Source organism: Alligator mississippiensis, chromosome 3 (assembly GCF_030867095.1).
Source record: "Alligator mississippiensis isolate rAllMis1 chromosome 3, rAllMis1, whole genome shotgun sequence".
Lineage (NCBI taxonomy): Eukaryota > Metazoa > Chordata > Crocodylia > Alligatoridae > Alligator > Alligator mississippiensis.
The window spans coordinates 268,732,078-268,749,674 of record NC_081826.1 but is presented as its reverse complement, the minus strand read 5'-3'; the positions used below and the strand labels follow the sequence as shown (position 1 = coordinate 268,749,674).

The following is a 17,597-nucleotide window of genomic DNA, read 5'->3' as shown; positions in this document are numbered from 1 at the left end:
GGACACTTGTCAAGGGGCAGGGCCACCCTTGAGGACCTCAACAGCTCCCCAAAACTTGTTAAGTGGCTCTCCAGCTGAAATAATTGCCCGCCTCTGAACTACATGGATCAATAAGCCAAATCTTACATGTATGAGTTATGCAAGTACCTTTGTAACCCACACATCTGGGTTAAGCAAGCAGGATTCGATCCCTCTACTATGACTGTCCCATGATCACCCCATTTACTTAGAACACAAACAGAAGCCATCATTTGATACTCTAGCTTTGGCTTGGAAACAATGACTATTCTGCAGATCAAATAATATACTAAGCGAATAGATGGTTTTATATAACATTTCCCTCAGAATCATCTGGATTCTTTAAAATGCACACATGTACTTGAGTCCATTAAGTGATACAAAAGCCTTACACAATCCAATTAAACGGCTCTAGATTGGGCTACTCATGCACATCTTTCTCAGCCAAAAAGTTAAGAATAATTCAAGAAGCAAGACTGTACCATAATATGAAGGCATAACTCTTCCAGTGGTACACGTAGTATTTCTGGAACAGAGTATTCCATGAAACTTTCAAACCTGTAACACCCCAATAAAGACACACATAGTATTACAGATTTCACTTGATTTAAAATTACAACTCATCTTAAATTAGAATGCCCAGTTTTCATCAGGTCAGAAGCATGACAGGCATTCTCTTCTGATATATATCTGCGTGTTTTAAACTATGGGTAAAGTGTTTATCCTTTGGAGTAATGCATGTATGTTGCAGTAAGGGAGGCAGGGTTGTACTGAAAGTGGAATAGGAACAAGAAATTTTCTATATTAAAATAATTCAAGTGTTTTTTGCTCATGCAAGGGTTACTATAAAATATGTAATGGTTAAATAAGGCTTATTATAAAATATTGCAAAAATCATTTTCAGTGAGAAGCAATACAAAGGGGTCTTTTAGACTTTTAGTTATCCGGCTGTACTACAGAATGGAACTTTAATGCTGCACTGAGTTCCTCTAGTATCTCCAAATATAGAGCGTCCACCTAAAAACCTATGAATTAGCAGGGTAACAATGCTAAATATCTAGAGATAGGGTTTGTGTTTATCTGACAATGGTGTAATTTATGGCATTATTCAAACCAGAATCCTCAATTCTCTAATGCTGCAACAACCATTTTCCCCATATCATTGTTTAAAGGAAAAAAAAAGTTTAAGAAACTTACACTAAAGAGATATTAAGGTTAGACATTCATACTGCAAAAAACGCAGATATGCAGAAGTTAGTCTTTCTTAAAAGACACAAATATCCTTATCAGTATTGTAGCATCTGGATTCTCTCCACTTGTGACTGGAACAGTGTACTTTAACACAGGTTTCTGAGACACTGCAGTAGTTGCAGCATTTATAAATTTTTGCTAACAAAAGCTATTGCACCTGTCTTTTGTGTACATTCGGAAACAGAATCCATCCCTGACACGTCCAGCTCTCCCTTGACGTTGCAGAGCACTAGCTTTACTGACAAAGGTCTCTTCCAAAGAACTCATCTGACTACTTTCATGATACCTAGAAAAAAAAATGTACACAGATGGTGTAGATTAGGATTACACAAGAAGTCAAATGCTGATTTAAAATAAACCAATTTTTTAAAGAAATTTTAAACTTAATCTGGAAAAAAGTTCTGTTGTTCCACAAGTTATCAACGAAAAAAATCAATGTCAGAAATAGGAAGACCTATTTTGATGTCATCAAGCCGAGCTCCCTCCCAGTGCGGTATCATTGTTTCTACTATATTTTCATTACTTTACATAAGACAAATACACAAGCCAAATCTAACTACTGGAAAGTTAAGTGAGAAAAATGCTATGCCTTAAATTTCAGCCTATTATATTTAACTGTGCATTCTATCATCTTCAAAGAATTCAGCTCCCTGTTTTTATCTCATGTGAAAATACATGGATTTATACCAAAATTGTCAAAATGACTATTTGGACACATGGTCACTGTAAATCATACTTATAAATAAATAAAATCAGAATTTAAACCTAGGTCTAAACAGATAAAATTAGCACAAAACCACTATGGTACCTAGCTCCCCAAATTTATGAGAGATCAACCCTTACCTGTTTTCTTTTGTTCTCCCAGTATCAATTACAAAGACAACATCTGGTATGGTAATACCTGTCTCAGCAATATTGGTTGCCAAAACAATCTGCAAGTGAAATATCCATAAATTAAAGAAGCAATCTTTCCAGTAAGTTTTACTCCTCCAAAATGATTTTTGGAACAAATTTGGTAAAAAAAATAAAAATAAAAATATTCCTCCAGAAATGTAATTATTAACAAGAATTCACAAAATAGTTTATTCTGTTGCTATCTGGATGGACTAAGGAGTTAAAAGGAGATGTTTATGTAGTGGGTTTTTTTTACTTGTTTTGAATTTCACAAATGGTTTAAACTGGCACCTTGTACTTGCAAAAACTGACTTTAAGTAGTTTGGCTTAAGCAAAACTGTTCTATGCCCAAAAAGCAGTACAATATCTCGAGAAGAGATTTCTAAAACAAGTTTAAAAAAATTTACTCTTTCATAAAAAAAGTGAAATAAAAACTGAAAAAAAAAAAGTGCTCACTACACGTATACTTGATTTTGACCATTAGCAGCAGTCTGTTTTCAATAAAGGAAACAGTTTTCTTTTAAAAGAATTCATAATCTCACATAAAAAAGCATCTAAAATAAAGAAACAAGGATCCAGACTAGTACATTTTGCTTGTTTAAATTTATCATACCTTTCTAATACCAGGAGGGGGTATTGTAAATGCAGCTGCTTGATCTTGAGTTGAAAGGATAGAATGAAGAGCTATTAATCTATGCCTGAAAGAAGAAGTTATAATTATTCAGTAAGTAAATCATGCTATTGAATAAACATGTAAATAAGAGTAGCAGGTTGCAGCAATTGAAGAAAGCAAAAATCAGAAAACACAAACAGCATAAAGATTTGCTATTTCTGAAATTGTAACACTAGAAAAGTTTTACATTAAAATATCGAAGAAAGTATTGCAAACAATATTTTATATTCATTCTCTAGGTTGCTGGGAGTGTCGAGAAAAAGCTTTCTACTATATAGCAACAGAATTCTAGAAGTGGAGATCTCTACATTTAATTGTGTTGTATTAAGAGTATAGCAAAGAAGAGAGACAAGGAAAGCATCCTTTTGTTTCAGATACAATTTGCTGAGTTCACTATTTCCAGCCCAATCTCAATCCCATTACAATTCTCAAAAATGCATAACTTGCAACTAAAAGAGAACTAAGTTTAGAGAGAAATAGTACAGCTATGCTTAAATCCTCAAAATCCCACAACACAATAAATTCCTTCCTCCTAGTCTCTGGTTAGAAGTAGGTTCAAAGAGAAAGTATTCTTACTGTCCCCTTCCCTTGCATTTTCATGACTTGACTTTTGAGGAAAGACTGAGGGAGCTGGGTTTATTTGGTCTAGAGAAGAGGAGACAGAGAGGATTTAATAGCAGCCTCCAACTACCTGATGGGGGATTTCGAAAGAGGATGGAGCTAGACTGTTCTCAGTGGTGGCAGATGACACAACAAGGAGCAATGGTCTCAAGTTACAGCAAGGCAACTTTAGGTTAGATGTTAGGAAGAATTTTCTTAGTAGGAGGGTAGTAAAACACTGGAACAGGTTACACAGAGAATTGGTGGAATCTCCATCCTTGGAGGTTCTGAAGACTCAGCTAGACAAAGCTTTGGCTCGGATGATTTGGCTAGGGGTGGTCCTGCCACGAGCAGGGGGTCGGAACTAGATGACCTCCTGAGGTCCTTTCCAACCTTAATTTCCTATGATTCTACGGTTCTAGTGCATAATGTTTCAGAGCTCCCCAGACATCTCCTGAGTCTGAGCCCCAAATTACACCTTATGTCAAGTTGTCTTTGCATTACTCGATGGTGTAGCAGGGCTATAAAGTTGGTTTAATCAAAATCTGAAAATTTGCCTACCTAGAGAACTCTATAACTCTCCTTTACAGAATCTGCAAGAAAACGTCTCTCTTAGCAAGTTGCTTGATTCCAGCTTTCTCCAAGTTTTCTATAGCCCCAGATATGAAGCTTTCTATCTGCTGAGACAGTAAAACCCAAGAAGCCCTTCACAGTTAAAACAAACAGCAGCTCTCTTGGGGGAAAAAAGAAGGATCAATTTCACTGCAGCCGATGTATTTAAATAATTATGATTTATATCAAGATTGAAAAAGCTGATAAAGAAATGGATTGGAAAAAATATTTTGAAAAAAAATCTGTGCCCTCCAACTGAGACTTAAAACCGAAAATTCTTAAATCATGGATAGCTATTGTCAAAAATCAAAAAGGAGTACATTAGACATTTTCAAATTAATCAGTATCCTAGGTTCAGACAAAACATTCTAAATTACCTGTCCCTTAAGTTAAACCTTCTGTCAGTTGAAATGAGATCATATAACTGCTGGATGTGCGCAAGACCAGGTAAAAAGATCAACACAGCCCCTTCTACATTTTTAAACTGGGGAGTTCTATCTGTAAGGAAACAACATAAACTTAGTTAACAAACCTAGAAAAATCCTACTCGTTACCCCTAGTAGATTGTGATAAGGTATCATGATTAGTGAGCTGGTCCCTTCCCAGAAGGCACTATGAAAAAGGAAAGAAGTCAAAACACCCCTACTAGCAAGCATCAATAAAAAATAATAAACAATTCCAAGGCAGTCTCCCAATACATGCAAGAACCCCATATGAACATTTTTGAAGTGTCTTGTACCTAAGAATGCAAGTAACTCCAGGATAAGGTCGAGATTGATCTTGTAGGGATTCATATAGAAAATTGCTTGCTGTGTACAACTGCTATACTTCTGATAGTAAGAATTCACATCTACACCAGATCCAGACTGGAGTGGGATGTACTCCTATAGGTAAAGAGATATTAGGAATACAAAATATGAAATTTTGTGGGAAGTGGTGGCAGGAGAAGAGAAAATAAGACAGTAATGCTGCTTTTTAAGTGTTTTAGCTTCACAGCCCTGTAAGACTTTAGAATAAAGGTTCACATCTATAGAGGTAGTTAGTCACCTCTGTCCTTTTGAAATCACTGGGAGTTAGAAGCATAAATATCTCTGTGAATCTGGCCCAGCGTAATTAAGCCTACGATCTGTGAATGAAATTCCCAGATTTTTGTAAAGAAGAAGTTCAAGTTGTAGGAAATTAGTCTGAATGACATGATATAATCCATGTAATCAGGAAAAGATTCCCCTGCTACTGGTCTATTCTCAGGGTTTACACACTAGATGAGCTCTTAAAAACTGGTATTTTTCTTCTTTTGAAACTGCTGTGCCATATTTTAAAACCTCTGTTTTCATCTAAAACCCTAAGCAAATCTCTACCTTTCATAGTTGGAAAACAAACCATGAAAACATGAGTAAAAATGATATAATCCTATTTGTCTAGATCGGCAAAGGACCCTGGAGCTGTCCCTACAAACCTCACTAATAATCTGTTGGGGTGTGAGAAATGGGCCGTATTTGATTCAGATTCAGCCCAAATCGGGGACAGTGATTCGATTCGTTGATTCGTATCATTGCCCTGATTCAATTTGGCCAAATCAGAATCTGAAGATTAAATGCTGATTCACAGAACCAGCGATTCGGCCATAGACACAGCTTTCAACACTTTTTTCTACATACCTCAAGGATGCATGGCTTGTGAATGCTGTGATGGTGGGGCAGATGGAGTATCCCACAAGAGCACCGGGGGGGCGGGGGCCTACATGCTGAGCGGTGAACTCAGAAATACTTCCGGTCCACTTCCAGGTCCACCACTAAGCATGCAAGGGACCTCCCCCTGCATTCCCGCAGCTCAGCGATCAGCAGCGGGGGGCCCCAGGAGGCACCAGTCGCCGAGTTGTGTGGCAGCGTTCCCCGTGCACTCCGCAGCGGACCCAGAAATGCTTCTGGTCCACTTCTGGGTCTGCTGCCAAGTGTGCTGGGGACCCCCCCATGCTTCTGTGGGACGCTCCATCCGCCCCAGCATCTCAGCATTCACAAGCCACCTGGTACCTTGAGGTATGTAGAAGAAACAGTTAAAGCCTGTCTGCATCATCAAATCTCTTCAAATTGATTCAGAGGGTTCCAATTCAATTTCGAGAGATTAACGGGTCTCCTGATTCGATTCAGATTCAGAGATTCGGCCGCCGAATGAGGTCAAATCTCCGCCAAACTGAAACAGTGACTGAAGCTTCACACAGCCCTAATAATCTATAATTAGCATTTTACTGTTGATTTAAACATATAAGAAAGGACAATAAGGATCACATTATGGAGATCTCCACAATTTTTGCAGTGTATTTCATCCTGAGCAATGAGTAAGGTGGTGCTTGGGAGAATATCAGCACTTATTCTTCCAACACCAGAATGGAGGAGCAAGCTTATAGAAGAATTTGAGTTCCACAAAGGGGAACCAGTTCCTTAGAGCCCTGAGGTACCTGAGCCATACCAAGAGGGAACCAATCTCAGAGTCAAAAAGAAAGGACATTCATGATCATGTATCTGAAAGACTACTGGCAAGTGATTTATCAAGTAACGTTTCAAGGGGGGAGGGAAAGCAAACCAAACAGCTGTAAACCATTAAGCTGTAAAATAGTTGTTTTACTTGATACTTTGTAATTTCTCCTCCTTTTTTAGTAACATTTATTGTTATTTCTTCCTCCTCCTCCAAGAACTTTTGACAATATTCTGAGTCCTTCTCCAGAACATAGCCAATTTCCTCAATCACATCTTCAACATGGAAAACCTGCAGAGTAATACAGAACACAAAGTTCTAAGTTACTGCAAGTATTGTATTCATCATTTTGTCTTCTTAATGAGCATACAAAAGGTAAGAGAAATTTTCCACAACACCAGCAAAGAAAGCCAGCCAGCTCTCTACACCAGCAGTCTCAAACCTTTTTATGGTGAAGATCACTTTCTGGAAGCAAAAGGGCACCCCAGGAGCTACCGCCCCCCACCCACCCCCTGCACCCTGCCCTCCCTGCCTCTTGCTAGTCAGATATTGGCAAGGAAACAGCAATAGAAGACTTTTTAAGGTAAGAATTTCCCTCCTTTCCCCTCCCTGCTCAGGGGCATGACCCCTCCCCACCTGCCACTGCCCCCACTGCTCCACAGCTGCTCCAGGCAGGCTCAACCAGGACAGCAGCAGCAGGCAGGATCCCCAACCCTGCATCTGCTCCCAGAATCTGCTCCCTGTGCCCTGCTCCCGCAGCATGCCTGGACAAGCACCTGGGCTCTGACCTCACTCACCCAGTGGCAGGGGGTGTGACAGGGTGCGGTGGGGTATCATCCCATTCACCCCACATGGCCCTGGCAGCAGGGGATATGGCTCAGCCCAGCCACATGTCCTGCCACCTTCCAGAGGCTTGTACATCCCCACATCTCCCAATTGTGGAGCCTCTGACAGTCAATCCATCTGGGGGCGCTGAGCGCGCGCGCACACTTAGCACCCCCAGAGTGAGATCTACTGGTTGATCATGGAGCCTCTGACAGTCGATCGAGATTGACTGGTTTGTGACCACTGCTCTACACTGTGTTACGTAATACCCCTCAACTTATGAGTGCAACTCCCTCATAAATTTAGTTTCCAGGGCCAAATCAGTTCTGAATTAAGTTCCAAATTTTGGCTGAGCAGAGATCAATCATTTAAATCTGTGTGGTGCTACCACCGGCAAGTATTCTGCCTCCAAGATTCATTGGTGTGCAGCTTCAGATGCTTAGAGATTCATAGATCATAAGGCTGGAAGGGACCTTGGAAGATCATCAGATCCAGCCCCATGCACCAAGCAGGAAAGATAACTGGGGGGCACGTGACCCCAGCAAGGTGACTGTCTAGTCTCCTCCTGAAGATTTCCAGGCTGTGCGACTGCACCATCTCTGGAGGGAGCTTATTCCACAGTCAGGACACACTGACTGTGAAGAAGTTTTTCTTAATGTTGAGCCTGAATTGATCTTCCAGGAGTTTGTGGCCATTACTCCTCAGGTGCCCTGGTGAACAGCTGCTCACTGAGCCCTTGATGTACTCCACTAGTGTAGCAGTAAGTTGCTATCAGGTCCCCACTCAGCCTTCTTTTCCTCAAGCTGAGGAGTCCCAGATCCCTCAGGCTTTCCTCATATGGCTTGCCTTTTAAGACTCAGGTGGCTTTTCTTTGGACTCTCTCAAGCTTGTCCACGTCCTTGTTAAAATGTGGTGCCCAGAACTGGACGCAGTACTCCAGCTGCAGTCTCACCATGCTCGCAAATCCATGGCAGGCATCTTATGTGCAAGCCCCAAGCCCAAAGGCCTTGGACCTCAGATGCCCCCCAATCTCACTTGCCCCTAGCCAGGGCCTTTCAAAATGCATAGCATTGCAAACCTTTTAATACCAAGTGTGAGAGAGACTCTCTATGCACTCCCTCTACCCTACACTGCAAGCCATATATCTGTAAGGTAGGAAAAAGGAGTTTTGCTGAAATACATCCAGCAGGCTATGTCTTTTCCTTTTCTTATTACAGTGTGAAGAAATATTTACATACCTCAACAGGGTAACTCCTTCCTGAAATTCTAAGAATGGGGCAGTGTGAGAAATAGCTGGAAAACTTTTCGCTGTCAACAGTAGCACTCATTAAAATTAGATGAAGATCTGAACGTTTATGCAAGATCTCCTTCAGAATAATCAGCAAGAAATCAGACTGGACACTTCTTTCATGCACCTTAAATCAGAAGGATGTAGAAAGTGAGTTACACTTAGGTACATATACAAGTAGCTCTCATGAAAGGTATTATGCTTTTGCATAATTACAAGCATATACTATGCTTTTGCATAATTACAAGAGATGCTAACCTCATCTACAATGACATGAGATACATTTGAAAGAAGACCATCTTCCTGCAGTTTCCTCAGCAAAACTCCTGTGGTGCAATACAATAATCTTGTAGCTTCTCCTGTTCGGGATTCCATCCGGATTTGGTACCCACACAAGGAATTCTAGAAAAGAATTTACTGAATGGTATTGAAATGTTTATCAGTGATTGGCAAGTACTATATAAACCATCAACTCACAGACTGAAATAAAAATTAGGTGCATATTTCAGACACCAAATACATTTACTAGTAAAGTAGTATAGTATACTGACTAAAAATCTCATTTGAGAAAACTGACGAATACAAAACCGTACTTGCTATAATACAAGGAAGATCCTGCACAATCCTGCACCAAATAGTCCCGGGTGAGGCAGGGGCAGCTGGCCCCAACAGCCTTACCTGGGGTTCTGGCAACGTCCTGGGACAGCAGTGGTGCCAATCCAGCCACATGGAGCCTGGCTGAAAGCCAGAGCATAGCTCTGAATGGCCAGATTGCATTCTTGCTGGTGCATGCTGCTGTCGAGTGCACCACACTGCTTTTTTTTTCGCCCCCCCACCCCAAGGCAGTTTTTTTGACACCATGAACTCCCAATGTCAAATCTGGATACCACGCTGCAAATTTTGGCACCACGCTGCAAATGGGTACACATGCGCCACATGCGGTTTTTGGTGCCTCAAAACAGCCGAGGCACTGCAAACCGCACGTGCGCGCTCATCTGAACATTCCCTGAAATAGCAAATCTTCACCTTTGAGAAGGTGAGGAAAGCCATCAAGCAGATGTAGATCAGCAAGACATCTGAAGCTGATGTAATCCCCACCAAAACCTTCAAGCAGTGAAGAGAGAAGCTCACGTCACAGCTCTATGCCCTCATCTGAAGGATTTGGAATGACGAGTAAATCCTAAATTACCTCAGGGAGACTATTACTGTGACCATCTTCAAGAAAGGAGATAAGTCCGACTGTGGAAATTACAGAGGGATCACCTTGCGGTCCACCACAGGAAAGATCACTGAGAGAACCCTACTGAACTGTCTTCTTCCACTTGAAGAGCTCCTCCTGGAATCTCAATGTGGGTGTAGGGCATCAAGAGGCACAACTGACATGATCTTCACAGCTTGCCAGCTGCAGGAAAAATACTGGGAACAACATAAATCTCTATCCATGGCCTTCTTTGACCTCACAAAAACCTTAGAGACTCTGTCAGCTAAGAAGTGTTGTGGAGGACCCTTCTGAAGTACAGATACCTACCAAAATGTGTCGCTAATCTTGCCTGCTCCCTGGCAAGCAGAGGCTCTCAGTAACAGATCTATCATGGATCCCTTTAAGGTTAAGACGGGAGTTAAGCAAGGCTGCATCATTGCTCCAACACTCTTCTCAATCTTAAGATGCTACATTTGACCAAATTTCCAATTGGATTACAGCTAAACTACCAAACAGACAGTAAATTGTTTAATCTCAGTTGACTCTGAGCCAAAGCCAAGACCACCAAGGCTCCATGCACCCACCTGGCCTCATGTAGGCACTCTCTTGCCCCTTTGGAGCATGCACCCGGTGCCAAACGCAATCGTGCACTCCTGTGGCCTAGACGTTGGGTCATGTTCACCCCAAGGGAGGCCTCGATACTCGCCTGCTACGACTTGATCTTTCTCTTCAGTGTTGGGGCTCATTCTTGCAGCTCCTAGCAGACTGGGCACTGCCCTTAGTGGGAGTTCTTGATGCCCCACCACCCCTACACCCCAGCCATGCGCCAGCCCTCAGGACGGCCAGAAGATGGATCTCTGGCTCGTCCTCTGATGTCTTCGCCTGCCCTCTTCCTCCTGCTCATCTCCCGGCGTCCTTCTACATGGGATGACCATGGGATATCAGACCATTCCTGACAAAGTGCCGGGTCTTCCCTCGCTGTGTAACTGTCTGCTGCGCTGTCCCGGCTCCCCCCGACCTATGGAGGTCACTCATGGCCCCTCTCCCTGCTTAGGGGCCTTGGGAAAACTCAAAACAAATTAAGACAAAAAAGGAAAAGTTGGGGCATGGGGCCTCAACCTGCCCCACTCACAGGTCCGGCATCTGAGGCATCAAGGTCCCTCGACGCCGTCCTCCTTGGCCTGGTTGCCCTGCCAAACCAGCGTGGTGTCTCCTTCAGTTGGTCCTGGACCCCTCCGTTGGGTCCTTGTCTGGATCCTCTCTGGGCTGCCGACACAGCCTGTGTGCAGCTCGGGGAGCACCCCTGCCATCTGGCTCTGGTGGTGCTGCTCTCCAGGACATTTCGCTGCTGCCAGTTTTAAATCAGCCGGATGGTGTTTTCTGATGTCATCATCCACCAGCACCATCCCCAGCTGGCAATAAAAGTGGCTGACAAACCGCGTGGGCAGTCCGTCTCAGCGTGGCTCGTCCAGCTCCGCTTTTCCTAAGAAAGGTAAGTACGCCCTGCCCTTAGGGCTTTTCTCTTTCTTCTCAGCGTGAGACAGCCCTGCCTTGGGCCCCACTGCGGGAGGGGGCTTAGGGCCCTCTGCTTGCATCCCTCTGGGACACTTCATCATGAAGCTCCAGTATGCTGATGATGCTATAATGTGTGCTCGATTGAAAGCAGACATTCAGGCAATCATTGACATCTTTACTGAGGCATACAGGAAAATGGAATAGATGTTTAACATTCAGAAGACTAAGGTCCTCCATCAACAAGCTCTTAATGAGCAGTCCACAGGTCCGGTCATTCAGATTCACAGCAAGACTCTGGAGAACATTATTTTCCATGCCTGGGAAGCCATCTCTCACAGAAGGCTGACAAAGAAATCCAACATTGCCTCAAAAGTGCAAATGCAGCCTTCAGACACCTGAGGAAATGGATGTTTGAAGATCATGACATCAGATCCACAACCAAGCTTATGTTTTATGAAGCAGTTATGATCCCCACATTACTGTACAGAGCAGAGATGTGGACCACATACAGGAGACATCACAAGATGTTGGAAAAGTACCATTAATGCTGCCTGAGGAACATCTTCGAATCCAGTGGGAAAACAGATGCACCAATATTAGTGTCCTCTTGAAGCAAACACCACAAGCATCAAGGCGACGATCATCCAACATCAACTTTGCTGGGCCAGCCACATCATCTGGATGCTCAACTCCAGACTCACAAAGCAAGTTGTATTCTTTAATGAATGTGTACACTCGAAGGAGGAAAGAGAAAGCACTTCAAGGATGTCGTCAAGGCCAACTTGAAAAAATGCAACATTGACATCAACTTGTGGGAGACTATCATCCAGAACTGTCCAACATGGAGGAAGAATCTGTTGGCAAGCATCTCAGTACTTTGAAACCTTATGATGACAACAGGAGACGAAAAAGTGGGAGCAGAAGAAACAGTGTGTCATGAACCAAATCAAGAATCTGGAGCCACCCATCCCGCATGGAAACACGTGCCCAAGTTGCAATAGAACCTGTTGATTCTGGATTGGCTTTGTCAACCATCTTCTGACCCACAGATGAAACAATCATAGAAAACAATCATCCTCAGAAATGAGGGACTGCCAAAAAAGAGTGCTTGAGACAGCATCAAACTCAGGAGTTTCCTAATCAAATCCCTGCATTGCATTTAAACTGCCAAATCTATGTCTGCCTTGGAAGTACACTGGCAGAAAGAAATGGGAAAGACCTAAAAGATGATTGCTTCTATCGCTTCAATTAATCCATTTCTATTAATCCTTTGTTCATGTTCAAAGTTACTTATAATGTTTTTAATAAAATGAAGGCATATAAAAATTATAATACAAACTCTGAACATGATTCTTTAAGTAGCAGGATACTACCACCAAACCAAAAGGCAGCTCTAGGAGTATTTTAAAGACCTCAAGATCATCTAGTTTCAATATAATTTTTGAAAAACAGTAGCTTCTGCTGAACCAACTTAACATCTTACTACCCACAAAAGCAAGCCTGCAGAAGTTTTTTTAATGAAGACATACTGAAATTATAGTGACCTAGGATGTATTCTAAAAAATGTGCTATTTCACTGTAAAATCACTCTCTCTAAATTTTTGAAATCCTTTATCCTAAAGGCAGGAGTAAGTGGCTCTACATCTGATAAAAAGCAGAATTGGGCAAAAGAGTGCTATTTCTGTAGGGAAACAAAGTGAAATTTCATTTCTGAAATGAGAGCATTTATTCTATAATAATCATCATCATCATGAAGTAAATGCTAGATCTTCCTCATGCTGCTGTATACAAACTGAACATGTTTTATTTTGAAGTTTTAAAATTAACCTTCATTCTGCATTAAAATTCATGTAGCTGGCTTAGCATAATTCACCAAATAAACTGTTCTTGTGTTCTGCACAGGACAAATTTTTACTTTCAAAATAATACCTTTACCTCCTATGAGTGTTTTAAATATACAGTATATATGTATTCAGTAGTATTTAGATAATTTGCTAACACACATTTCTTTTGGGCAATCCAGAATTTAACAAAGTGCAAGGGTAAAATGCAACATAACACAAAAGAACAGCTCTCTCTCTCTCAAGAGATAGCACACCAAACAGTTAAAGGGACAGAACAGTATTTCTGTATTGCATGAGAATTTTTTTCTGTAAACTCAATTGCTCAAGCCTCTATAAATTAAGTAGTGCCTTACTTTTCCTCCAGGTCCAGCTTCACAGCCAAGTTCTTCACAAACTCTGGTTGCCAGACTCACTGCTGAGATCCTCCGGGGTTGCGTACACACAATGTTACATTTACTTGATCCTCCCTCATTCAGCAGCAAGTCCTCCAACAAAAAATGTGGCACTTGTGTACTTTTTCCACTGCCTGTTTCACCAGCCACAACAAGTACTCGGTGTTTTTTTAGAGTTTCTACAATTGAATGTCTATGTTTAAACACTGGTAACTGCTGTCTTTCTTGTAGAAGTCTCTCATATCTGGAAGAACTCTGCTGTTTTCTAAATAGAATTCTCACAGGTTCCAGACTATCTGTACTTGAGGTCTCAAGGGAGAGCCTGCTGAAGTCCTCTTCCGAAACTAAATTTTCCCAAGAATCTTCAGGGTCTTCTGTTACTTCGGGTTTGTTTTCAGCTTGCAGCTGCTGCTGCTGCTTGAGTTTGTTTAACAATTTGGCAATAAAGTTATCACGAGGTTTGTTACTTTCTATCTTATTTTCTTCTTCCTTTTTCTTTTCAAGATCACTCCATTCTAACCAGACATCTCGGTATGTAGGAGGCAGCAACTGATGGACTGACTTTAGGAATAAAAGACAGAAAGTGTCATAGTATGCATTACTGTATAGTTTGACTGATATTTCATGCATAATTATACCTGAAAATTCTATAAGATATCATAAAAGTCTTTTAAGGAATGGATGCGTTACTTATTTATTTAGTCTGTAGCCATGTTGCTGAACAGCTGATATAGACAAATATGACATCAGAACTTACCATTTCTCTAAAGAAGCACATCTGTCAGGAAAGAAAGTAAACTGGAAGATACAGAATCCACGCAACCTGCATTCCAGAGCTGTCCAACTGGTGGCCTATGAGTCACATGCAGCCTCAAAGCGTTAACCTGTCACTGCTGGGCTTAATCTAAGTGCTGCTCCCCTGACTGCCCAACAGTCTCTGTTGTCCTAGTCTTCAGGCGCCTCTTGCCCTCACAGGGCAATGTACTGTGGTCCATGTGGCCAAGGGAGCCTGTAGCTAGGAGGACCCAGGGTCTCAGTGAGGTGCAGCAGGGAGGGTATGGCAGGGGGTGGGTGGGTGCGCACATGGTGCGGTGAAGCATTGGAGGGCAGAGGGTGGGGTTCACAGAACAGTACAGTATACAATTAGTGGGGCACTCAGAGGTTGAACAGCCCTGCTGTAGCCCATAATTTAACTTTTGCATTAATTTTACCCATGCAAAATGAGGTCCTTCTACATGCAATAATGTGTATACTGTGCCAACTCAGTAATGACAACTGTACCTGTAATTTAAATAGAAAAACATACCAATTCATCTTTTAAAAAAGGCTGAATGTGAATAAATGCACAGGTGAATAGAATTTAAATATTGCATGAAAATGCATTCCATTCCAAATCTCACCTGTCCTTTGACCAAATGGTAGAGAGCCAGTGTAGCAGCCAAATGCTGAGCTTGCATGCTGTCCTCTGTCACAATTGTAGGACACGCTGTCATGATATCATCAGCTGACTTGGTAATCCTGACCCTTCAGAGATACAAGAATCAGGTTTATAAAATACATGATTCAAACAAACATTTCTCTTACATTTGTATAAGCCGGTACCTTTGCTTAAATATAAGAATCAACATTCAGAACAAGGAAGTGAAAAGTAGAAACAAAGCTATCAAACTATTGCACAAAAAAACCCCATTAAAGATTAAATATTCAGCATAACGAGCCAAAAAAAAATTTGGCACCTGGTTTATGGAACAGATCTCAAATGTAGATTTGCAGTATGTTTTTTCTTGGTTCCCCACCTCCTCCCCCCACCAGTGGCAAAAGTAAACACAAGGCATTTTAGAGCACAGGTGGTTTGGTGTAGTGCTCCAGCCAACCTCTCTGCAGCGTGCTGAGCCAGAGCAGAGCAGCTCCAGGCTCGCATACTGACGCCCAGGCCTCCTGCCAGCGCCACTCTGGCTCAACATGCTGCAGTCTCAGGCATGTGTGTAAATGCTGCACCCGGGAGCAATAAACTGGTGCAAACTGTACCCAAATTTATTCAGTCAGACTAACTGCACATGTAGATGTGCCCAGTATATGAAAAACTACTTGCATGTATACAAGCTGGTTTGTACCATTTAACCTATTTTTAAACTAAAAAGCATAAAGCTTCAGGGGCAGAAATGCTAAACTGTACAATTATTGCTTTGTTGCAAGGCCTCTGATTTGGAATGCCAGGAATCAAGTAAACCAGTCAAAGGTAACTTGTTCTATTATAATAATTCCTTTTGGATTCTTCATAGCATGGACAAGAATTAGAGCAAGCATTTTGCAAAATAACTCACCAATGAACCTGTTTTGTCAGAACATTATGCATTTAGTCTTGCTCTTACAGAACCAGCCAGAGTGAAATACCTTTCAGAATGAAAAAGGCTTAAGATAAATACTAAATACATAAGTTTAGTTTAAGTTTATAAAATTGAAGTAGCAAGAGTCATATTCTTGAATGAATTAGTAGAAAATTCATACTTTACTTGAAGTACATACCTACATTTCCAATATCTACCCACCGGAACTTTTTCAAAAGAAGGGTTTGGACTCTTGGAAAAATATTTCCTGCACCAGTCAATCAAAAACTGTTTGGGGGATTTACCAGTCCAGCTTCGAGCACTGTAGTCAAAATTCCTTACATCTAGAGGTTCTTTCTTTTTCACTATAACAGCAGAACAAAGTTTATGTAATTTAAGATGATTTCCTGGAGCTTCCAAGCATTCTTAATTCTTGGATGACTCTGAAGGACTTCTTTTGAATTTATTTATTAGAAAGAAAAGTGTTTGCAAAAATTATGCGATTATGTTTAACAAGGACTGACACTAGGCACAATTGGAGGAAAAAACAAACAAACAGCAGTCTGATTTAGTATGGCAATTCCTACATTCTCAAAATAAGCACCTGCCTTCAGGTTGCTGTTATGGAAACAATGTAGGGCACTACTCTTTCTCTTTGCTAGATTACTATTGCTTAAATTCAGGTTGAGATCGTTTAATAAAAGAAATTAATGACCGACTTAGTAACATAGCAAATTAAGGTACTAGCCTTCCATCTATGTGAAGCTAACTTTTATACCAGGATCTGAGACAGAAGCGACAATTAGAATTAGTGGCAAAACAGATTATTGACTATAACATAGCAACTTTAAAAGACAAATGGTCAGTAAATTTGGCCTATCTTCCCTTTACTGCAGACAGGGTTTGGGTGACTTCTAGCACACAGATGACAACAAATACAACTTACAGAACATTACAGAACTTTGTTAATTGGAGTATGGTAAATGAACTTTATACTGAACTGAATGGTTTCTGTCACCTTTCTGTTCCTGAGGAACTGCTCCAGATTTTTCAAGCAAGCTCAAATTTAATGGGGCTTCAGATGACAAAGGAGGTTTTTTCATTTCATTTTGTTGCTGGTTTGCAATTTTTATATCTGGATTAAACACAGGATGTTCTTCAAGTGTTGACATTTCTGCCAAAGGAAACATGTGCTGATTATTCTCAACAAGTGCCGTGTGGGCAAATCTTTACAAAGAATCAAAAACCATTGCATTTTTTAAAAACCCCAGGCTACAGAAAAAAAAAGATACATCCAAGAAAATCTATTGCCTACAAAATGATACAAAACCAGTTAAAGTAGTACTTAGCTGCCATTATAAGAACATTTTTCTTAGCTATTAATGGATATGCAGACAGAAGCAGAGACATACTCTTAAACTTAGAAAAGAGACAAAAGGCACAGGCAATGTATTCTTCATACCTTGCTGAATTCTCCTTATTTTTTCTTGTGCTGCCTTCTGACCTTGCTTGTCTTTGTCTTGTTTGGAAGAACTTGCCTGTTCCTTTGCCTCTGAAAGCTTTGCAGCCAAGTGTAAATACCTTTCATTCTGTTCCAAAGAAGATGACTAGTTTTATCCTGGCTATTTTGCAAGTGTAATTTATTACAAACTTTATAATAAAGCATATTCTCTCCCCTCCCCAAA

General features: G+C 41.2%; 1 protein-coding gene across 3 annotated transcripts in view; it reads right to left on the bottom strand.

The window, feature by feature from the left end:
* Positions 1-17,597, bottom strand: part of DHX29 (DExH-box helicase 29) — a 39,100-nt gene that overhangs the window by 12,951 nt on the left and 8,552 nt on the right. For all 3 annotated transcript variants that reach the window (XM_006267307.4, XM_019496049.2, XM_019496050.2), the window contains 14 exons: positions 17,375-17,501; positions 16,931-17,086; positions 16,112-16,277; positions 14,986-15,109; positions 13,547-14,146; positions 8,892-9,035; positions 8,584-8,760; positions 6,671-6,811; positions 4,788-4,932; positions 4,426-4,546; positions 2,777-2,861; positions 2,113-2,201; positions 1,427-1,555; positions 501-576 (listed from right to left, as the gene is read on the bottom strand). In XM_006267307.4, the coding sequence (XP_006267369.2) occupies positions 501-576; positions 1,427-1,555; positions 2,113-2,201; positions 2,777-2,861; positions 4,426-4,546; positions 4,788-4,932; positions 6,671-6,811; positions 8,584-8,760; positions 8,892-9,035; positions 13,547-14,146; positions 14,986-15,109; positions 16,112-16,277; positions 16,931-17,086; positions 17,375-17,501 (2,280 nt within the window). The remainder of the gene's footprint in view (positions 1-500; positions 577-1,426; positions 1,556-2,112; positions 2,202-2,776; positions 2,862-4,425; positions 4,547-4,787; positions 4,933-6,670; positions 6,812-8,583; positions 8,761-8,891; positions 9,036-13,546; positions 14,147-14,985; positions 15,110-16,111; positions 16,278-16,930; positions 17,087-17,374; positions 17,502-17,597) is intronic.